This window comes from Diadema setosum, chromosome 3 (assembly GCF_964275005.1).
Source record: "Diadema setosum chromosome 3, eeDiaSeto1, whole genome shotgun sequence".
In the NCBI taxonomy this organism is placed as follows: Eukaryota; Metazoa; Echinodermata; class Echinoidea; order Diadematoida; family Diadematidae; genus Diadema; species Diadema setosum.
The window spans coordinates 12756149-12781095 of record NC_092687.1 but is presented as its reverse complement, the minus strand read 5'-3'; the positions used below and the strand labels follow the sequence as shown (position 1 = coordinate 12781095).

At 36.4% G+C, this 24947-nt stretch overlaps 1 protein-coding gene and 1 long non-coding RNA gene across 2 annotated transcripts; both read left to right on the top strand.

The window, feature by feature from the left end:
- Positions 1–265: 265 nt before the first annotated feature.
- On the top strand, positions 266–24862 carry LOC140247042 (transmembrane emp24 domain-containing protein 5-like). The gene is made up of 5 exons (XM_072326336.1): positions 266–827; positions 2134–2231; positions 2729–2798; positions 5823–5942; positions 24478–24862. Exons 1-5 carry the CDS (start codon positions 666–668, stop codon positions 24694–24696), a joined length of 669 nt encoding a protein of 222 aa, XP_072182437.1. The 5' UTR covers positions 266–665; the 3' UTR covers positions 24697–24862.
- On the top strand, positions 6872–9305 carry LOC140247041 (uncharacterized). The gene is made up of 3 exons (XR_011902585.1): positions 6872–6996; positions 8803–8957; positions 9261–9305. It is a non-coding gene; the product is annotated as an uncharacterized lncRNA (long non-coding RNA).
- Positions 24863–24947: the final 85 nt, after the last annotated feature.

Below are 24947 nucleotides of genomic sequence, written 5' to 3'. Positions count from 1 at the left end.
AATTTATTGCTGTCCGTGAGCAGAAAAAACAAAAAACAAACTACATTACCCTGAGAAACCAAAATGTCCACAAAATCTTTTGGCAGTTAAAAAAAAAAAAAAAAAAAAAAAAAAAATCATAATTGATATTATGTCTTTTTATATCAATTCAAAAGCTTTGGAAATTCTGAGCCAGAAACAGCGAATGCAATCACAATCATTGAATATAGAAGAACAGATAGGCCTACATATTTTCCTCCACCTTTTAACAATCAATCACTGATACTTAGCACGGACCGTATCACGATACAAGTTGTTGTTCATTGTAAAGAAAATAAGAAACCATCGAAAATACAATGCTACTAAAGAATCAACAATGATTGTATCACTGTTTCGAACAGCAGCAAATCCAAAAAAAAAAAAGAGTAAATAAATAATGTAAAATATTAATGAAATCGCCACCACGCAGAACCATAACATCGTTGCATTTTTCATGCAGTCGGCTAGTCGAACTGGGTAAAACGACTGTAAGAAGGCCACAGAACCAGCATGTGTGTTGTGTTGCTTCTTCATTGGACAACGCGTACACACAACACAGATAGTATACAGACACACACACACACACACATACCGGACCGGCGCGGTGGACTTCCTGCTACAGAAACTCACCCAGAAACTCTTCCAAAATGGATCATTTACGACTATTTTTCAGTTACTTTATCACCGCCATTTTAATCGAAATTTCATCAGGGATCATGCATGACATGACGGTCGTCGTGCCACCAGGCAAGAGGGAATGTTTTCATCAAGCAATGAAGGAAGATTTCAATTTGGAATTCGAGTTCCAGGTGAATGTTTGTTTTTTATCAGTCCGATATATTGGATTCAATGTTGGTAAAAGGGGCGTTACAATTGCATGAATTTGAATTGAATTTGAATTTGAATTTATTCGTTTCATTTCCATTTTACATTACATTGTTGTTTACATATTGACACATGATATTACAGTAATATATTAGCATGAATTGACAGAATATAGGGTACTTATAGAAACGGAAATGGGGTGACCCAACTAAAAGCATCCATATAGCCATGCCCATGGCATAGCTTGTATTGTAATCTGTGTTAGTGTTAGGGTCGATGATATCTTCGTAATCAGTGACGATTGACGGCTTAGAGTTTAGAATAAAAGAAGAAGGTAAATCATTAGGAGATGAAGATATTTCTGATTAATAGGGCCTAATGCAAGTCAACATTCTACTAGTTATTTCAACAGGATTTGTTGTGTTTGTAGCCCCTAGATCTAAATTTACACTGATCTCCTAGTACAGTAGGCCTAGACAACTAGGGCCTATACAGATACTGGTAATAACATTAATAGCTGTAATTTACAGTGTAGACTCTAAATGTATGTAGATTCTCTAGAAAATGTACTGTAAATATTTACCGTGTGGGTAACTGCGACCAGCCCAAACGCGAAGCATTTTGGTGTAATAACTGTGCACAAGGACTTGAGCCCCTGGGGTTACCATGCAGGAATAAATTTGAATTTATGCTTATTATGGATGATAATTTCTTGTGTTTGTGTAGCTCATGGCCATGGGTGTCAGGGGATGGTCTGTGTTGATGGCTACCTTGTCCTTTATTTTGTGGAGAAGAATGAGACAGTAGTGAAGCCTGCGGCGCTATAGTGTGTGAACTTTAATACTGCACAACCGAGTCTTACGCATACTGTAAAACATGGAATGTTCGCATGCATTTCAATTTCGTGAATTTTGCGAGCGCCAAGATTTGCGAAATTAGAATGCACGCGAAATTTCTTATCTACACTATGCATTGAACGCCAGTGGCAATTTGCGAAAATTTCATGCCACAAAAAAAGGCCGTCGGCTCCAATTCACGAAAAATTCATGCCGCGAATATATCATGTTTAGATTACAGTAGTCTGTGATTCTGTCCAAATTGATAGACTATTAGTTTAGTTAGATCTTCTTTATCTTACATGAAGTCAGATTCATTGCTCAAAGTGACACTATTTTCTGTGCCATTTTTTAATGAATTCGCGCTGTCTTTGATTTGTGGCACATCATTTTCTTGTCTGTGGTCTGTTTCTCATAACAATGCTGTTTTCTTTCTTTTTGAACTCTATTTCAGGTGCTCGAAGGCGGAGATTTGGATATCAATTTCATTTTGCGGTCGCCAACAAATAAAGCCCTGGCAACAGAAGCAAGAAAACCAGACGGAATATATTCGTAAGCATTGACAGAATGATTTCAATCAAGTTTTGATATAGGCTATTGAGGGGATAGCAGGTTCCCTTTCATAGATTCCTTGCAAACAGGTTTCAACCAGGAATTATGTTCTTTTCTTTTCTTTTTTTTTTCTTTTCAAGTAATTTTTCTTTACATACTTTGTATTTAGTACAGTTTTTTTTTTATGCTTGAGTGACAGAATGGAAGTTCCATACCAAATGTCTTTTGTTGCATAAGAATTAACTTAAGAATATAGAGTTTTGCAATGTATGGAATTGTCTGCATTTTACTGTGCAGCATCATGACAAACTTTTGCACAGTTGACACTTGTGTTGTGAACAGTCAGGAAAACCTTCTTTCAGAAGGTATGACACAAACTGAATGATTGCTCTATAGTAAAGCAGTCATCTTTCTTTATATTTTGTCTGTGTTTTTTGTTTTCATATTTTTGATGTTGTCCAGTAAAATATTTGTTGTTTGTTCATTGATTTCTCCAGATTTCATCTCCAAGAAACGGGAGACTACCTCTTTTGCTTTGACAACTCTTTCAGCAGAATGTCAGATAAAGTAAGCCATTTCATCGCTTTCTCCAAGAAATGCACTCAGTCCACTCAGTAGGCCCTGTATGCTGTTCTACCAGGAGGGTATTTCACAAAGAAACTTAGTCTGTTTAGGGATGAGTCTTGAGTATACTTGGGCAGGTTTCTATGGAAAATGCTTGTTGTACATGTAGCAAAATCAACCTGTCCTCAATGGGTTAACTTAAAAACTTAAAAACCTACAATCAGCTTAAAATTAGAGTATGCTAGATGTGTCTTCAGTGTTGTTTTGATTTCCATATGAAAATGAAAATTTTAAAGACTTTTTTTTAATCATTCATGCAGCTAGATTATACTTAAAAAATGGCAAAGAATGTATTTATTTCCTTTGTAAATATCAATAGCAATTTGAAGTGGATGCTGAAAGGCTGATGAACTGAACAGGGAAACCAGTGGCATTCCATAATTTCAAATTAATCAAAAATTTTAAGATTGACTTCGCTTTTAATTGTGAAATACTCCCGAGACGTGTACATGCTGTCAGGGCTGGACACTAACTCTTTTCTCAGGTCTCCCAATCTGCCTGCTAACATCTTTCCATCTGAAATGTTGGTTTCCCGAAAAGAACTGGAGCGGTCCGCAACAAAGGAAAGATAACAACCCATGAGTTGCTCGATTGGACCTCCAAAATGAAAACGTGTGTGGAAGTCTGGTTGCCCAACACGTTTAATCATTTGGTGGCCTAATTGGTATGGATTGTAAATGTTTCCTATTGTAGCAGGCCGCTACATTTCTCCTTTTGGATACCAACATTTCAGATTGGAAGATTTTGATTGTCTGAACAGGCCATCAGAGAAGTGTCACCAGAAAGTTTATTTAGATATATTCATTTATCTGTCTTTCTATTTATTTATTTATTTAATGATTTAATGTATTATCTATTTTACCATTCTTTACCCAGGAAAGACCCATTTGTGGTTTATACATGATTACTCTTGGGGTCCTGCAACAAAATACAAAACTTATAACAATTATTTCAAGATACAAAAAGTAACTTTGAATCAAGGATTGTTCATAACAATACAAACCATGGCAATACTGTGAAAGGCTGAGAAATGCAGACCAGCAAAAGTAGTAAATATCATGAGATAGAATAATCAAGTACTTTTATGGACATGCATTAGAAATATGGACCAGTAGTGCATGTCAGTAAGCAGTGACTGTAGAAATCACTGTTAGTTGCTGAAGTAGCTTCCAGATGTTCAGCAATGATTCTGTTTGCTTAATCTTTGTTTGCTGCAGTCTCTTAATCTTTGCCGAGAATAAAGAGTCAATAGTGCTCCGTGGCAGCCGGGATGTTTGCCCAGGGGGATGGGTGACGAGGCAAAGGGAACAGCTGGGCCTTTCCCATGTATTGTCGGGCGTTCACTTCTGCATGTACAATTTATCCTAAGGCTATGCTTAATTCTATCAAACCTGCTGGCTAGAAGTCTAATCGCACTACCATATTTAACAGTCATTTTAAAAGTGTGAAATATCCTGTTTTGTACTCTCTCTCTCTCTCTTTCTCTGTCTCTCTGTCTCTCCCTCTTTTAAACCAGATCTCTTTCATATTGATTTGTATGTGTAGTTAATTCATTCAGTAGGCTCGGCACTATTGTGTGTGTGTTATCTTGAAACAAAAAGTTCCTGTTCGAGGAGTCTAAGTTGCTACTAAATAAACACCTGTCCAATTTTGTGTTGACAAGTAATTTCCAGTTATTTGTGTCATACAAAGTAAATGGATCTGCAGCTGATCATACGGTATAACACATGAGTCTGTTGTTCAGCATTTACAGTGTACCTGTAGTGTATCCATTGCTTCCATCTGTATTTTTTGTGTGCTTTGAGCATCAAGTGGCATGAAATGTATACCTCCTCATAATGAAATTGTTGTACACGCTGTGTAAAATCCTTGGCACAGAAGGGTTTAAAAACTTGGAAAGAATATTTTAATCTCTGGTCTGAAAAGCTCCTCCATTTGAAATAGTCAATGAACTTGCAAAGTTGACTCGGGCACACACACAACGAAAGTAGATGCTGGGCATATTCTAACACTTGGGATGTTAACCCGTTTAGGACGGTTTGATTTTGCTACAACACGCATTTCCCATAGACACCTGCCCGAGTATACTCGGGACTCGTCCTCAACGGGTTAATCAGGCATCATACATACTGCAAATGTGACAATGATTTGAATTCGCATTCAACCCCTACAACTCAGTGGATATCTCCTGGTTACAGTCAGTTTGAGTATTTTATTGATGACTCATCAAGAGTAACTTTTTTTTTTTTTTTTTTTTGCAAAAATCAATAGATGCACCTGTTGCTGAATGTTTATGTGTGAAAGGGGTAGTTATAATTGCCTACAAACCACAAAATGATCAATAATGTACTATAGTTTTTCCACTCTCATGACCCCATCTTTCACACTCAAAACTTTTTTTTAAATAAAATGTTGCAGTATGTTACTAAAGTGATATGCTATAACTCACTGTGCTATGTACATCTTTGTACATGTAGTTCCATTTATTTTGTAGACCAAGGAAGCAATTGGCTGCATTTTTTTTTTTTTTGGTCTGATTTCTCAACTTGATTGATACTAGACGTTATACAGTGTGTGTTCATAGAGAATGGCTGTGTTACAATACAATACAATACAATACAGTGCAATATGATACAATGTGGTACAATACAATGTAATTGTTACATTTGTACAGCGCTCTTACAAAAAAAAACAAAAAAACAAAAACAACTACAAGTTGTTTCACAGCACTTTACATCTCACACCATCATCTCAAAGTGCAGATGCTGCTAAACTATCATGTCCATGTACTGGGTATTCAAAAGTTATCCATGTATAATGCACTCAACAAATGCGATACTGAGATGTCTGTGATATGATACCTTTGAGACACATGTTTCTGTGTCAGTGGTTCTCTGCATTCGGGTCTTTTTCTCTGTGCCTCTGACTGACCCTCTCCCATCCCCCCTCCCCCCACCACTCACACAGGTCGTCTACTTTGATCTGGCACTCGACTATGAGGACGACGATGGAGTAGACGTACCCAAATGGATGGACGGAGTGGTGGCTGCAGATGAAGATCTGGAAATACGTCTGGAAGAAATTCAGGTTCGTATCTAGTGGAGGCTTTGATACATCATGTGTTCATTTCAATCTTTTTTCCTCTAAAGCTACAGTTACACCTGGGCAAAACTTCTTGAAGTTTGACATTAAGGACTCTTCTTGAAGTGTGCTTGTCCATTCAATTTCATGAAGGTACGATCATTGGTGAAAGAGATTTTACACTCCCCAGGCCTGTAAAATCTCCTTGTTACTGGTGCACATATGCCTAACAAAGAACATACTGCGGCCAGTCAGACAGCTAAACATTGTGATGTTACAATGCATACACATACTACATCCCAGTGATCACATTCTTTGGAGACACCGCCTGCAAAAAGCAGGTGTGGACTGATCACACGGCAAATTTTGCAAAGTTTCGGTTCCGAGTGTTCAGACTTCCTGTATGCAATCTTCAAAACTTTCTAGTGTTCAGACTTCCTGTACGCAATCTTCAAAACTTTCTTTAAACACGCACACGCTCACCTTTCATGTTTGAGAACAAAAGACCTATCACACATTTTGATTTCTAGGCAATTTACCTGCAGTTGCGGGAATTTTTGCAAATGATTTCCTCAGGGCGGAAAGTGTCCCGCGTTTACAGACTTGATATGCGTCGTGCTCAACTTTTGTACTCTCTTAATTTCTAGGACTTAAATTTTAAATCTTTCTTACGACTTAAAATATTTTAAGTCTTTAAGACTTATTTTAGGTGGCTTCGATTAAAAGTTGAGTGTCGAAGCTGTTCGCAATCTAAATCTAACAAAGACTTAAACTTTCAGCCAATCAGATGACTTGTAAATGACGTCATGCGCTATCTTGAACCGCCTAAAACCGGAATTGGCGCTGGCCGTCACTTTGCTTCATGCGATGCTAGCGATAGCGTAGTCATACACACACATATTGTACATTCAGTGCACAGTCGACGTCTACTATACCATCGACCATTTGCAAACAAACGCTATTGACTCGAACAGTTGAGTTGGTCTTGAAGGCAGAAGTCATGCAGGCCGGAGTTTTTTGAGGGCATGATCTGACGGAAGCTTGACCAAGTTGCTTAAAGGTGAGCATATTACTGTATGAATGCTTAAGAATGTGTTTGATAACTCTGGGACTCAGTAACCAAAGATAAAAGATGTTAAGATGTGCACTAACCGCCCTACATTTTTGGCGAGTTTGAGCCTTGCCGCTGTATACAGCGCTGTCCATCCCTTTGAAAGCGCCAGTGCTAACGTTAGCTGTTCATGGCTAATGTGTCTATCCAAACATTGTAGCAAGTTACATGTAGGCTAACGGATATACTAGTATTGTGGGGGCTCTATCTCGGTGAAACTGCAAGTACAAGTGTAACAGGGACTCTTATAAAGAGCCCATTCTACCTATAGACCTAAATGATTTACGATGTTGGTGTCTTGACTGAAAGGTAAAGCTATGGGCATAACGACAGGCTACTGTAGCGTAGGCCTAACTCAACTGTCGTCTAACACTGACTGAGTAACAGTAACAAGTTAGTGTCAGTTCACCCCTTCCTACACTCTTGTAAGGTTTAATTTATCAATTTCTACGTAGAAAGGCACAGTTCTAGGCCTTATCATGCCCTATGCTGTGATAAAATGTAGGGCATATGCTGTTAGATGGGTTTTATTTTTAATGTTGGGTTTATAGGCCACCAATAGTACGTAGACCCTATGGGCACTAATAAAATAGAACTGCGACCAGCCCAAACACGAAGCCCCCTGAGGCTATGTGATGAGCGCCCCAGGGTTTAGGGCGCCAATGTTGCAATGCCAGTGCAGTGGCGTCAAGCTCTGAACTGTAAAAACTTCTATCGCATGGGCCATATTGGCTGACATCACCAATTTCCATTGACTCCCATATTAAAATAGGGGGTCTACAATTAATAAACAGTTTCTGTTCCATTGCATGACTAGGTCTACTGAGTCTGATGTCACAATAAACAATTACCTTTGGCGTGTGCACTCAACACTCTTACTATCAAGCGTGCATCATGTCACTCATTTTACTGGAATAATCAACTTCAATGCTACTTGCACTCGGCTGCGTACATGTGATTGTGCTACTGATTTGCATTCCATGAAAATACTTCTACTACTATTACTACCACTCAGTAGTAGGCCTGGACACCTAGGCCTTATGGTTGCCATTTCTGCACTGAATTCAAGACTCTTTCTTGAACTAGTACGTCTCTTAGTGTTATTGTTGAAGGCGTTGTATGAAACAAATAATGTATGGGATTAACTCATGCAATGGAACAAGATTTCGCACCTGGATAAAGATATTCTACTCCAGTCTTTCTCTTTGTAGCATAATCAATGTGGTGATCTGTGTTTGAGTAGAAGGATCTAGACTTAAAAATTCTACAGATCTACACTTCTGGCCGAGATGTATGCTTTAAGCATCACATACACCAGTGAGAGAATGTAGTGAAGTTTTACAATATATGAGGCCTTTTTTTTTATTTTTTACTTTTGATATTTTTTAAGATAAAGGGAATGCAAATTACCTGTTATTTGTATAATTTGTACTCCAAGAAGTACTCTGTCAGGACTATCCCTTCTTGGTGTTTAGATATGCAAGACATCCCTGGTATTTCTAAAAATTGATTTTAACGATAACATCTGAAACAAAATCAGAGATATCGGTCTCATTTTTTCCTCCAGCATGAAATACAACCCTTGAGACCAATAAGAAATAATTAATTACATAAAAATCTAAAAATGTGGCTATGGCGACCGTTTATACCCCCGAAGCATATTTGTTTTCTTCCTTTTTTTTTGTCAAGCGTTTCTGTTCTTCATTTTCAACTTCCTTATCACTGATATTTCACAGTTTTTGTGTTTATTTTCAGATCAATGCGGACTTTGCCCAGTTGTACCGAGAAAAGTGCAGGAGATGGTGAACAGATGGGGGCCATTTTACGTCAATAGAATCTTGCACTTGCCAAGCGAAACTACCCTTAGTTGCAAGACATCGTAAGAAGATGTGAAGACATGGATGGAGACAGTAAGTCCTTCCGCCAATCCTCATAGATCTTGTGGCATTGATTATAATTACTGGAACAATTTCTGTCCAAAGTGTAAGAGTAAAACTTACTCATTTGTTTATGCTTCATTGCTATTACACCTTTCAGGAAAGTGAATGTGTACGAGTTTGCTCTTCATAGACTGATATTGATAATAAGTCGAAAACCGAATGTTAGGGATTGTCAGAGCTTATACAATACGTCATATCTAATATGTTAAAGAGAATGTGTGAAATACTTAAAGTTGAAAAAAAAAATATTTTGTATTGTGTTCCATTCTATAGGAATTTTGTGGAATGTCACTACTTGCAGCGATGCTTCACAGACCCAACATTCCCATGTACAAGAAAGGGAGAGGACCTCTCATGCTCCCGAGGGATGCCCAGCAGTACCTGGTGCAGAATGACTATGTGCCTGTAAGTACAGTATATGCTTAATGTTTATAGACTTGAAATCAGTTTATGATCAAATCATTGAGCTTCCAATTTTGAGAATTATCAATATGCATGTTTCATTGGGCTTTTAAGTACCAGCTCATGTTTAGAGAAGAATATTTTAGCTTCGTATCTTACAAAGCAAGACTCGTGTAGAATCTGCAAGTATACTCAGTAACAGGTGGAATTTAAAAATCTGAATTTCTCATGCTGTCGTGAGAAATGCAAAGTTTTCTTCTCTGATATATCAGTGTTTTTGAAGCGATTCTTCTCAAACAAACTTTAGAACATTCAGCAATGAGTATTGTGTAGGGGTATCTACCGTGTTTTGACAGTTTTCTTTTAAATTCATTAAATTACGGATTAGAAATGCATGCTCACTTCTATTGATTTGTAATAATATGTATATCAAATATCTTATGAGTCTGGAACATGTAAATATCAAGTAGGCCCCACCCCAATGATGGCAAAAAGTAATCTGATTTCTGGGAATTTTTTTCAAGGCTTTGAGGTTTACCAGATGAGACAAAATGTTTTAAAATAATATGTTCTGAAATATATCAGAAATATTTACTTGTACATCACAAACTAAAAGTTATGTGATGAATATTGTATTTAAGATCAATATGTAAAATTATATTTTAATATTTTTTCCCTCCAGAGTGCCCTCTCACTGAGAACTTAACTTCCCTCTATGTAATGCAAAGTTTATTTGATAATAATTGTAGTCTTTGTCATTTGCTCAAACGATTCAAGTGAAATTTAGTTCGAAATATCAGTAGTGCTATACATGTTTAATCTCTTTTCAGGTAGGAACCAATGTTCATGGCATTGCTGATGCAGAGACTCCAACCCCAGCCCCAAGCATCTTCTGATCTGGAGATTCTCCCACCTGAAAGCCCTAGCAAACGGGAAACGCCAAGTTGATCCGCGCGAAACGTATACATCACGAGCGAGAAGCGCGAAGTTCAGTGATGCTAAAGATGCCACCTTCAGCCAGCCCTGCTTAGTCAGATAATGGAGTGACTAGACGTACATCCAGTATTTTCTCATCCTGGACGAGACCATACTAAGTCCAGGCTGGAGATGACCAGAAGCAAGAATTTGACAGACTCTTTAAAGCCCACTGTGTCTTCATCGTCAAATATGCTTGGGTGCTTGAAGCATTCTTTGATTTTGTGGCGGCATATTCATGTACTACTACAATCCCAAGTGAGGGCTTCGTTCTGGGCATTAGCCACGAACTTCAAGAACACGTCAGTGTATGATGCTAGTAAGATTTTCCGACATTGTGCCACAAACTCATGCACACAAGAAGCATATCTGACTTGCCCTGATGTGCAGCAAAGTTTTCTTAATTTTCGGTGAATTCTTAAATCAAAGTAACACAGGTAAAATGCTGCAATATTTCCTTTGAAGATACTATCATGCATAATGTTTGACTCATGGATATTGAGTTATGTTATGTGTGCCTCACTTTTCCATTTATATTGAGCTACAAATCCATGCACACAAGAAGCATATCTGTCATGCCCTGGTTGTAGTAAAGTTTCCTTGTAATTTTTTTTTTTGTGTGTGCATTTTTAAATGAAAATAACACAATAAGGAAAGTTCATGCCGCAATGTTACCTTTAGAGGTACTATCATGTATGTGTGTGCCTCACTTTTGCATTTGCATTGCTACGTGAACATTTAAACAATATTTCAAGTTTTTATACACGTCCAGTTTCAATTTATTTATTGTTCATCTTTGGCTTGTTTTCTGTATATTATGTCTGGTTGATGATGAAAAAAAAGTAATGCCAGATCCGCATTGATTTAAATTGAAAGAAGAAAGTTTTAAGTTCCCCTGAACACTTTTGTAATTATTCAAAGATTACTTAATTTTCATCACTCCCACAGTGTTGTTGAGCCATTGTCCATCACATTTATTGAGCGCTGATTTGTTGCTATTTTCATTATGACGTTGTGGCTAAACACTTTAATATGAAACTCTCTATTTATAAAGAAATAAACTTTGGTTTTCCAGCCAAAGTATGTGCTTGAACCCACGAGGAAGGATAGATTCAGCGCAGGTGGGCACCTTAAACAAATTTAGAGCATTTGACTTGAAATTTGGCACACATGACCACTATGGTATATAGATATGGAAACAATGTGGTGAGCAATGCTTTGCCATGGTAACAGCTTTTTTTAAACCAAAAAAACATACAAAAATATTGTGGATTCAGCTCACTTCCTTTAGTCTTCGAGCATTTAGCTAGAAATTTGGCACAACAGACCACTGTGGTATGTAGATGTGTAAACGTATTCTTTCGTAAGTGTCGATCAATGTGTTGCCATGGTAACGGCATATTTTGAATGAAAATCATACAAAAATATTGTGGATTCAGTTAACTCCCTCACTCTTTGAGTAATTGGCTTGACATTTGGCACATGCAACAACTTTAGCATATAGATGTGCAAACTTAATCTTTCATCAATGGTGAACAATGCGTTGCCATAGTAACAGCATCTTTTCACTAAAATGCATACAAAGATATTGTGGATTCATGTAACAACCTCAGTCTTTGAGCATTTAGCTTAAAATTTGGCACACCTGACCACTATGGTACGTAGATGTGCAAACTGAACCTTTTGTCATTGTTGATCATTGTGTTGCCATGGTAACAACATAGTTTGAATGAAAATCGTACAAAAATATTTTGGATTCAGGTAACTCCCTCAGTCTTTGAGCATTTGGCTTGAAATTTGGCACATGCAACCATTGTAGTTCAGAAATATGCAAACTTCATATTTCATCATTGTTAAACAATGTGTTGCCATAGTAACGGTGCATTTTCAATGAAAATCATACAAACATCAGAGCATTTTGGCTTCAAATTTGGCACATGTTACCTCTGCATTACCTAGATGTGCAAAAAATCTTTTGTCAGTGTGGAAAATGTGTTGCCATGGTAACAGTATATTTTGCATGAAAATGATACAGTAATGTGAATTCAACTAAACCCCTCACCCTTTTAGCATTTAGCTTGAAATTTGGCACATATGACGGCTATGATATAGGGCCTTTAGTTGTGCAAACTTCATTTTTTTTTTATGTCCAACATTGTGTTGCCATGGTTACACAATTTTTAGTAAAATTAAAAACCATAGAAATCGTCAGTTTATTTATCTTGCTCACTCAGTTTTTGAGCACTTGATTTGAGAGGTGGAACAGTGCATTGCCATGGTAATTTTTTTCTTTATTAAAAAGTAAGAAAAAATAATCCTGGTTGAGCTAATTCCCTCAGTTGTGGGTGGGGGTATATTAATCACAATGAGTGATAATTCTAGTTAAAAATTCAGATTGCATCACTTCAACATAGTGCTTTGTTACGAGATATGACATCAAAGTAATTAAGAAACTAGTGGTCCATCTCACTTGAACAGTCTCTTGAGATGGTTCCCTGTCATCAGTTGAGATGGATTCTTAAATATCAATAGATTAAGCAGGAATTTGTATATTCTTTTGTCAAACATTTTGACTACCAAAATGCAGTATGGAAATGTACTTATGTAAATCCATTTCAGACAATCGATATTCAAGGAATTTTAGAAGTAAGTTTAGAATGTTAATTGTTATTTGAGCTTCTTAATGTTTTAAGGTGAATTTACTTCAGAGTTTACATAGATCTTGCTCCCTACTGTTGTATGTAATACAGTTTGGATTCAATTGTAAATTTTCTCTATGGAATAGTGGAAAAATTAGGAAAGTCTGGTAAGAAATAAGGAAATGTAACACGTTTTCAGAAAACATGAATATGCAAATACATGCAGGTGAAAAGTGTAAAAATATTTTGAAGGAATGACATCATCAATTCCCTCATTTGGACGTTCATAAAGACTGGACAAGATCTGTTTTCTGGAAATGTGTGAAATTGAAAAGAGGCATATCTTCCTTATTTCGTAGCTGATTTTCATAGTCTTTACACCATTCTGTGTAGGGAAATTTCTTCTCTTGATTACACTAATTTTGGCCTTTACTTCCCTCTTGATTAAATTTATACTATGCATCATTCCAAAAAATAATTCTTTAAATTGCATGCATGGGACGTACAAATCGTGTAAATCTAAACGTCAACTTAATGGAGGCTGTATTGTTTATTACACAGCATCATTTCTAAAATTTAAGTTATTAGAATTCATTATGATATAATCTTATATTTGTTCATAGTTTCCATCTTACGACTTAACGATGCTCACCAGGGAAAGAAATACATAAAATGAAAGTGAATCGAGTCGTATGGAGTCATCTTGCAAGATTTTAAAAAAAACGTGAAAAAAGTAATCTATTTGGCAATGAAGGTTCCAGTCGTCTAGTAACTTGTTTACAGAACACAGTGAAAAAAGCATCAGTAACATGAATGTGAAGATGTGACCATCTGATACTATTGCAAAATATGCTCTGTTTTCATCATGTCGTATTTCATTTTTTCTGGAGCCTACATGTGTATGACAATCATCTCTATATTTTGTAACTTATCGATGTTTGTGAAAAATGCATCAGTTTGATTTTGTTAAAATAAATAGACCTTTACATGTGAAGAAAGTGCATCAACTGGCTGTCATTTTCAGTAGTCTGATTTTAAATCCATGATGGATTTATTTGAAATAAATCCAAGGAAGGCTTAAAATAAGTCTTTTGTCGTTTAAATCCAAGCTGGATTTATTCTAAAAACAAGTCTAAGAAAGATTTAAATGTAATCTAATAAGACTTAAAAAATAAATCCTATAGACTTGAAATTTAAGTCGAACATAGACTTAAATTTTTAAATCCTAGCTAAGACTTACTTTTAAGTCCTAAGGTTCTGTCCGTATCTACAGTCCGCTAGGACTTAAAGAAATAAATCCTTAGGACTTAAAAATAAATCCTAGAAATTAAGAGAGTATTCGTTACTCAGTGGAAAAATCTTGGAACAGAAATATTCATGCTGGGGTGGGGGCTCACCCTTTCTATCATCGCCCAACCTGTGTAAAACAACCCATTAGAAACTATCCTATCCCTTCTGTACATTTGCTTTGCCTCACCATACATGGAATGGCCTTAAAACTAATTTTGTATTCTCTGTTGATAAAAAAAAGAAAAAAATCATACTTTTCCGTAACATTTTCATTGTGCACTTAGTTTTGCTGTATCTTATTCTCTGCTCACGATTCCACTGTCTTGAAGGGATTGACTGTCATTTACAAAAGAATAAGTAATTAAGGAGTGACAATAATGAAATAAATAATGAGAAAAAATGTGTTTGCATGTTTATCTACACAGACAAATGTACTTACACACATGCATAATATGATTTTTTTAGAACTATTGTGACATTGTATCTCTTTGCTTATTTATTTAGTTTTTGTTTTGCCATATCATTTTGATACATAGTTTTATGGGATGTGTACATGACACATAAAACATACTTAGAGAAAATTCATTGCCAAAGAAAGATAGGGTCACTTTAATAGGAAAGGTGAAAATCAAAGATAGCAGTATATCAAGTCGTGGAGAACTGTGTCCCCTCTCCCTCCCCCATGGGCAATTCCATAAATTCGGACGTACATTTTGAACACATTAATAAGCTGCCAAACATACAAAGATTGAGAATATGAAACTTTTTTCTGGCCATGATATGACAAGTGGTTAGTAGAAAACAATTAACTATGAAAAAATTATGTCAAGACCTCAGTGACCTTGGAATGATTAAAAAATAGCATGTGTTCGGACGTACACAGAAAAAGTGAATTTTCTGACTTCATAAGTTCAGTCACAAAGTTCTGTGAAGTATGCAATATTTTTCTAAAAATTCACATTATATCAGTTAAAGTAGATGTGGAATGATGTAGAAATGTAAAAAGAATTAGCAATTTAAACAATTAACATGGTAATTATTATGTTTGTTTTTTGTTTCGGACGTACAGTTTCGGACGTACACGACCGCCGTTTCGGACGTACACTATGTACACCCTCAACAACACTTATAATAAATACAAAAAAAAAATTGTTACATAACTATTATTCATCTTAGGCCCTTCTCAGATGATAGCACTTGTCTATCATGTCAGCATTACCAGTGTAAATGAATAAAACCTCTTCAGAACATGAAAAATACTGTATACATAGGGTCTGTGCATTATCAGCTGCCTTAATACATGTAACAATATTCAGGCATGATAAGTACATCATGTATATAATGTGTACTTGTATTACAGAACCAGAATTCTAATATCAAACTTTGTGATTATAACACAAAATACAGCCTAAAAACTTACTGGCCAGAGCAACAGAAACACATGTGTTGCAATCTGTAGGTAACCAATTACTATATTAACTATAGACACATTATATTTCTGTTTATTTTTATTTTTTTCACAATGTGATAAAGGTACAAAATAATGTACGGTCAACGAAGTACTGTACCAGATGCATTTATTTACAAACAGAAAGAAAAATAAAATTTGTGGAAAATCAAAAGATTTACATGAAGTAGCCAATAACTGTTTGTAACATACTGACTAGATATCTGTTACATGTACTATGTATACCATGGTGGCAAAACAATACATTTTTTACAGACAACAGTAGAGTAATCCTAACACAATGGATATTGTTCATGGGCAAGTCAAAGCTATTTGATTTTGCCATCTGAAATGGGAAATAAGAGTAAAAAAATAGGCCTGTTTTGCCAATACATGTATTAGAATTAAACCCTAGTCTATATTAAAGCATATTGCAGTTAGTAAACAACGACCTTTACAAATATGGAAAAAAATAATCAAAAGAAACCATTTGCTGATTACTTTATGTTGATTCAACAGTAAGTACATGTATTGGACCAGAACATTTTACATGAATTTTTACTCTGTTCTCAAGACTCTCTGAAAAGAGCAAAGCAAAAATTGCATGGTCACATTCAATTTATGAGTGATTTATGTATACACAACATTCAGTGTAATTTAAACATTACGAACAAGCTCACAGAAACACGCATGGTAATGTACAAAATGTATGAAGAAAGTAACATATGGGACAGTTTTGCATTAGGCTTGGAATATTCTGGTAATCAAAGGCCTTTTGATGTTGTTTTTTATGTAGAATATTAGATTGAGTGAAATGTTATTGAGTACCTGCTAAACAATGGGCTCTATGCAGTGTACTTTTGTTGCATAATTTATTTCATGGAAAAATCTTATTCACTCTGAAATACTTATTATTACAAATCACTAACACTATAATAACCATTTTTATGGCATGACCTGCTCCAGTACTCCTTCGGCAGCAACATCAGTCTGTAATTTTCAAATGAATGGTTAAAGCGCATGAAGGTAAATCACAAATTAGACAGGGCTGCACACTAACCCATTTTTTCTACTGGTCGGACTGGTCTGTCAGACCAGTAGGTACCCAGTTTTTTCCATCTTTTACTGGTTCATTCCTTTAAAAAATTACTGGTCCGACAGTAATTTTTACTTGTCCTGGAGACCATCGGACCAGTGCCAGTGTGCAGCACTGAATTAAATCATTAAATTAAAAAAATATGATATGACATAGATACAGTAGACCATGAAACCGATTTTGAAAGAAGACAGGATATACATCATAGCTTTGTCAAGAAAATTGACAAAAGGTTTAGGAACTAACCGAAGTGAATTGAACATTGTATGTCTATGAGGTCTTAGGTCGTAACGATGTATATTGCTGTCTAAATTGCAGGCTGTGTGTCCATTAATCTGTAATCAAAATGCATGAAGATGCAGATGATAACTTTAAGTTACAAGATTAGGATTGTAAACACCACCTGACAAAAATGGTAGGAAACAGTACATTGTAGTATTGCAATGTGAACGCAAGGTGATAAGAAGCTGAAATACTCAGTCTTGGCCAAAATAGGAGGGTATTTCATACAACAAGCCACCTTCTCTGCTCTATGTCCCACAAGTAAGCAAGTAATCAATATCTGTCCTTGGAAAGACACATTGCCTAAACAATGTTCTCTCAGAATTTTAATATATGACCATTCCCTACTGTTGGTGGTTTTCATACATTCCACAGTATCAACTTCAAACCACGCTTTCCGTTCAGCCTAACTTGTTTGTGTGCACACATACATGGACAGAATTTGTTTATTTAATAAATAATTAAAATTCTATTGAATATTAATTATAAACCTACTTATACAAGAGGATTAGACACAGAAATGTATTCCTTAAACATTTAAGCTCAATAGGATTGTTTTCAATGGGTTCCAGAGCACAGTAAGAAGTCAACATGAAAAGTGTTTCGGATGTACATAAAAGTTGTTTCGGACGTACATAAAAAAGTGTACGTCCGAACACATATTTTTTCATTAATTAGAGATAATTGCAAAATTCTAAAGTTACACATTTGAAAAGCAACAAAAACTTGCTTTGCACTGAGATTTTGTAGTTTACTAGCATTCAAGTTTTTATGTAAGATTAAAAAAAGGTGTTTTTTTGTTTCGGACGTACATTGAAATAATGCATAAAATAAGAGTAAAGAAGACAACATAAATTGTCACTTTCACATTCTCTACCCTATGGATATGGAAAAAGTGATTCATTACCTTCATATTTAATGATGTAGTGAGTTGAAAAGTTTTCTTTTCCTTCACAAAAAATATCAAATGAAATAGTGGATTATAAAAGTGGTTCCAGAGCAGTTGTTAAATGGCTTCATTGAAATCACTCCTGTGACCTTGACCTTGGTTAAGTGCATTTCTAATTTACATTTTTGAACAGTTTAAACAATTCCCATCAAAATGATATATAATTTGTGCTGATAATTTCATTTTGAAAAATTGACCCCCTGGTTGACAAATTTATGGAATTGCCCCCATGTAATCCTGTGATGCCAACTTAACTTATGTTGCATTCTTTATTTTCCCATTATTTTCTGTTGAAAACACTTTTGGTTTCATGAATGGAATTTTTTTTTATGCCTCCGCCACGAAGTGGTGCCGGAGGCATTATGTTTTCGGGTTGTCCGTCCGTCCTTCCGTCCGTCCGTCCATAATGAATTTTGTGGACAAGGTAACTATTGAAACCTGTTGAGGTATCCTAATGAAACTTGGCATGTTTGTGTATTAGGGGGTGAAGTTGTGCCTATCAACTTTTGGGTGCACATGCTCAAGGTCAAAGGTCAAAAGGTCAAATACATAAAATTTCACTATTTCCACCATATCTATTGAGTGCCTGAAGATATTTTCTTGAAACTTAGTGTATACATGTATTACCCAATTAAGATTCTCTGGTGAAAGTTTGGGTCATGAGGTCAAAGGTCAAAAGGTCAGGGTCAAATGCATAAAATTTCACTATTTCCACCATATCTATTGAATGCCTGAAGATATTTTCTTGAAACTTAGTGTATACATGTATTACCCAATTAAGATTCTATGGTGAAAGTTTGGGTCATGAGGTCAAAGGTCAAAGGTCAAAAGGTCAGGGTCAAATACATAAAATTTCACTATTTCCACCATATCTATTGAATGCCTGAAGATATTTTCTTGAAACTTAGTGTATACATGTATTACCCAATTAAGATTCTCTGGTGAAAGTTTGGGTCATGAGGTCAAAGGTCAAAGGTCAAAAGGTCAAGTAAAAATATTAAAACTTCTTTTTTTTTTCTCCATACCTTGGAAAATTGTTCAAGGTATCTTCATGGAACATAGTATATACATGTACTGACTGGAAGTGATTATCTAGAGAATGTAGGGTTCATGGGGTCAAAGGTCAGGGGTCAAAGGTCAAGTGCAAGACTTCAAAATTTTACTATTACCCTCATATTTATGCAATGCCAGCAGGGTTATTTTTTTACACTTGGTGTATGCGTGTGTAACCTAATAGAAATTCTCTGGAAAGTTTGTTTTTCTCTTTTTGCCTCAAAGGTCAAAAGGTCAGAGATCAAGTGAAAGTGCTGAACTAACTTTTTCCTCCATATCTCGGAAGTGGCTCAAGTTACCTTGAAACTTAGTACATATTATGCATGTTCTGGTTGTACCTGAAAGTAATTATCTTATGAATTTTAGGGTCAAGGGCCAGATGAAAATGGTAACAATTTACTATTCAATTCAGAAATTGCACTTTTTCTCCACACCTGTATCTTAAAAATTACTCAATGCCTAAATGTATGTGTGGGTCAAAGTCAAGTTAAAGTCCTTAAATCCCTAGATACATGCTCTCCTATTCATCCAATTAAACCTACGTCAAGGAAGGTGAACATTCAACACATTTGTGACAGACTTGTCATTCCAATATTTTGCCAATTTTGTGAAAATGTAATCACACAGTGTCCACATGTACTATCTAGACCTATTGGGAAAATCATGCATTATGGCGGAGGCATACCAGTCGCCAAAGCGACATTTCTAGTTCTTGTATAATTTGCAGTGTATGGTCTTTTTCAGACCTCAGAATACTGACACATACAGTGTTTGTAACAAGGTTAGCACACCCTTTGTAGCCCAATCAGAGATTCATGTTTTCAAAACTCACAGTCAAAGTGCATAGATATACCATGACACTTTCCTTCTCTCTATCTTTCACTCATTCTCTTCTATTTTTCTCTCTTCCTCGCTCTTCCTTTTCCCCCATTGTCTTCTCTACTAAGTGTTTGTCCTTTTTTTTTCCCTTCCTTCTTTCACTGTTCAGCAAAATGCTGGGGAAGACATGAGACAAAAAGTCAGCGAAGAGTACTACCGCACCATTTTCGGACACATGCATGATATGAGGGTACTTGCATACAAATCATTAGTTTGCAAAGTGATGAATCCATGTATGCTGTCATAATCATACTCCACACGGGTAGCAGAAAAAATGGCCAAGCCTTTGCACATGTGCCACTTGCTTTTGTTTCTATAGATCATTCTCTTTTTGTGTGTGTTTCCTGGTCCTATATACAGTGGACTCCCATTATAACGAAGTCCTCGGGACCGGCAGTTTTCTTTTGTTGTATCGACATTTCGTTATTACCGAAAATGTAAACAAATAAATCAACAGAGGGAAGATAATGTTGGGGCCTGAATTTTTATTTCGTTGTAACTGGAATTTCATTATAATCGTGTTTGTTATAATGGGAGTGCACTGTACAACATTCTCTTGCAATGTTTGCATTATACAATCATGATATAATCACATTGGTTTGTTTACTTGTCTGTTTGTGTGTAATTGCCCTTGGTCTTAATCTGTATCATGCATTAGTCTTTCCCCCAGTCTTCCCTCAGACAGACAAACGGAAAAACAAAACAAAACAAAAACATGTAAGGAAAAACAATACAAAACAAAAACATGTAAAAAAGAAAATAAGACAAAGAACATTCCACTTTCTTTGAACACACACACACACACTTCAGACACACACACACACACACATTAGTTTCGGGAAATAAGGCAATGCTCTCTCTTTTACACATGTCGGTTTTAGATATCAATTTGTGTTATGTTTATCTCTGGTTTAGTTGTTTACATTTGTAACACTCATAATATCTATAGTGACTCAGGTATAAAAACATCTAGCAACCATGTTTGATATTAAAGTTAATAAAAAACCAACAACATGTACAGTGGATGCAAATTAATTGTTAAGTGTATAATGCATGGTAAAATAAGGTAGAAAAAGATTTAACCTCATACAGTAGGACCACAGTCTTGAACTCTTAACATTCCATCCTTTCAAGTGATTTGGAGCTATTGATTGGTTATCTTGTGAAATTAATGCTTCTCAGGGACATTCAAATTGGAATGCAGTCAGAAAGGAGAAACCCTCCCCCCCCCCAAAAAAAAAAAAAAAAACCAAAAAAAAAACCAAAAAAAAAAACCAAAAAAAAAACCAAAAAAAAAAAAAAACCAACTAGATTGCAACTAGACAGCTCACTGCTGTGTGGGGGAAAAATCCATAAAACAGTATCATCAAACATTAGATCTCAATGATGTGCATTGCCTGCTTATGCCACGTACAGCTGTACTTACATTTTGTAACCTTGTCATCCTTCCCATCATCCCTCACTAAAGGATATCATGGTATGATCTTTGACCTCTGTAGTGTGAACTGTTCCATCCTCTTTCGTGCCGTGTGTGTGTGTATACATAGATCACTGATCTCTATACGACCTCAGTCCTGGTATGAGGATTAGAGATCAGTGGGGTAGATCAACTTTGTTTGCAGTGCCATTGAGACTGTTCCACTTCTATCGCGTGATGTGTAGGTAAATTTATGCGCACGTGGATCCATTATTTCACCGTGCTGGTCACATGGTAGGGGTCAATCAATGAAAAGGGACTTTTTTTTAAGCCTTTCTTATGTTTTTATTTTCTTGTAACTGAGGATTACAAGGGATATTTTTATTTTTCTATCATCATTCATTATTATTATTATTATTATTTAACTCTTGGCTGCAGGGAAGTGGAAGGAAATGAAAATTCAAGTGACCACTTAATTTGGAGCACATATCATTTTCTTTTTGAGCTGTTTTTTGGAGTGCGGTACGACGCCTAGTTCAAGTTGACTTAGGTAAAATACTCCGTAAAACAGAACAAGCGGAATTGCAGATCTTTCATAAAAACAGGTGCAATGATTGAAGGACGTGATACAAATTAAAATTTTGCATGTTTTTTTGCGAAAGAGTAATTTTAGTAATCTTCTCTACATTTGCTGTAAAGTTTCTCATCCAATGAAGGTCAACGGTATATCAGTGAAAGAATAAAAACAAAACCAAACATATTTTTGTGTCTCCTTGAAGAGTAATAGCAATATAGAATCCCCCCCCCCCCCTTCCCGGTTCAAGAATAAATTTTACCTGGTAAGAGGCATTCAACACAGCAAAAATACCCCCCCCCCCCCCCAATGAGTTTCCCCACCCATATCCCTGGTTGTATAATGATGGCGCGCTTGCTAAACCGTGCACATTAGTCGTGCAGCCTTCTTATCATCCTCTCTGTCTACCCCGAGAGGGCGGGCTACTCCTGAATTTGGAAACTGCACAGCAGCAGCCATGCCTGTGTATAAAGCTGTCCTGATGAAAATGGATAGTAACAGTGCAGGTCCGTTACTATATCGAACTTTGAATTTGCGATGTGAACGTTCGAGCCGACACAGCTTCCCGGGTTGAACAATAGAAACAGCTGTCCCGCGCTTGTGCACAACACCGGTTTTATTCTGAGTCTTATTTTAATGCGACATTCTTAATCAGTTTCTTATGATTTTTCACTCTGTACGTGAAAGCCACTTCAAGATGTGTGTGAAACCGCATTTCTGTGCGCTTTCCACTTTGCTGCTTTGAATTCTGATAAAAGTCCCCGCAGGACTCTCCTGACTTCTTTCTAATTTTTTCCCAAGATTTCAAGCTTTTAGCTTAGGCTTTTAATAGTTTGTAACTAGTCCTCCCCTGACCCCCCTCCCCATAAAGAGAGAGAGAGAGGGAGAGAGAGAGAGAGAGAGAAGAACCCCCCCCCCCCCCAAAAAAAAAAAAAAAAAAAAATGGAGAAAACCATTGCGTAGGCACAATAGGCAAGTGGGAAGTGATTTGTGAATAATGACAGATGAATATGAGAAAAGTATATATGACATGAACTTTGCCCATGACTGTGGATAAAGTATCAAATTGTTGACCTCTGTATCTCGCATACATCATTTTCAGCTAGATTACCAGGGTGTGCAGTGTTATGAGCCTTGATATCTGTGGCATTATTTTGGTGATGGATTACATAACGTGATTGACTGCTATAACCAAAATAGTGTGTGCCCACTTCACAACTCATACTTTAGTACGTTCAGACAGTGATCCTTAATACATGCTGTAACTTCGAGGATAAACTCTTATGGGGCGCCAAGTGTCGCATGGTCTCTTTCGTCATGAAGTCGGCAATTTTGGTGATGAAACTGATGTTCTCATTTGTCAATTAAAGAAAAAATAAGATACGAAAAAAAAAACAAACAAAAAAAAACGTGAAACTTGCCGCACCGTACTTGACTTCAAGCTTGTCCTCGAAGTTAGCTTGGCCTGAAGTTAAGAATCACTGTCTGAACGTAACTTCTGTTGTCATCGCTGCAGTCATAACACAATTTGTGTCTTTCTAGCCTTTTATATCATACAACACACTTCATTTCTTTCTTCTTCTTTTTTTTTTGTCATTAAACCCGGAGGTAAATACAATTGTAGCGTGATCGCAGCAGATCTAGAAAAGACAAGAATGACACATTTTGTTTTTTACATCAATAATATCACCATGAAATAACAAGGAAAATAAAAGATCTGTTCAGGTGATGCCATGTTTTTGTTTGTTTTGTGTGTTTTTTTTTTTGTTGGCTTAATCTGCTCAAATACAGGAATGTATAAAAAACAAGCGCATTGATGAGGTAGTAAAATTTTACGATGTGACGAAATGAGCTTATTTTCTAGTTCGTATGTGTTTTGTGTCTTCTGCTTTTTTTTTTTTTTTTTTTTTTAATGACAGCTCAGGTTTTGCAACATTTTTATTGAAGAGACAAGAATTCCACACAAAGTATTTGATGCATCAATCCTGCTAAGAGTAGAGCAATCCCTAAACAATCCAAGAGCACACCATTGCAACACAATTCTCAGAAAATATAACGAAGAACTGCCATCTGGTCTTGCTTTCCTTAGTTCTGTTTTTGTTTTATTCACTCTTGTTTATAAATTGTATATTCACTCTTGTGTATGTTGTTCTTTTGTAAAACTTTCTCATATTGATGGGATCTCACGCCTCGTCAGGGGTAGACAGGGGTCTGTTGAGAATGAGAAGGGCGTTAAGTTGTCTTGAACACTATGGGTTTTGTGGCAACTTAACGCCCTTATCATTCTCAACGGACGATTAGTAAAGTTAAACTTCAAAGTTCAATTTCACAGTTCATCATAGGGACATTCAACAATAACTGATTTCTCAGTTAGCATTGTCCAAAGTCTCGTCTTGTTTCACCCAGCAGACCGACAGAAAAAAAAAATGGAAAGTTTAAAAAGTTCAAAGTTTAAAGTACAAGTTCACGTCTTGTTTCTTTCCCTAGACTTCTCTGGACATCGTCAGTGACAACCTCCGGAAGTCTCAGCAGCACCAGCGTCAGTGGCGCAACATCGAGTTCCGCGACCGCTATCTGGCCGAGCGCAACTTCGAGCGGGTCAGCTTCTGGTCAGTGGTCAACACGGTGGTCATGCTTCTGACCGCTTTGATCCAGGTTGTCATGATTCGAAGTTTGTTCGGCGGCACGGGCAAAGTGAGGACATGATAGAACACTGCAAGCCACCCGATGGACGCGGCGCACTGGGAGCCAACGCGTTGCTACAGCCAATCGACAGACTGCCCTGAAACAAACAAACCACGAGGCACGCCCAAATTGTGTCTCCGATAAGAATATAATATGAAAACAAGAAACAACAGCTTTTTCACTTTTTTTTTTTTGGATAGTGGTCTTTTTTTTAACTCATGAAGTTGCTGATTAAAAGAAGCTGACGAAGGAGAGAAAAAATGCATACCAGC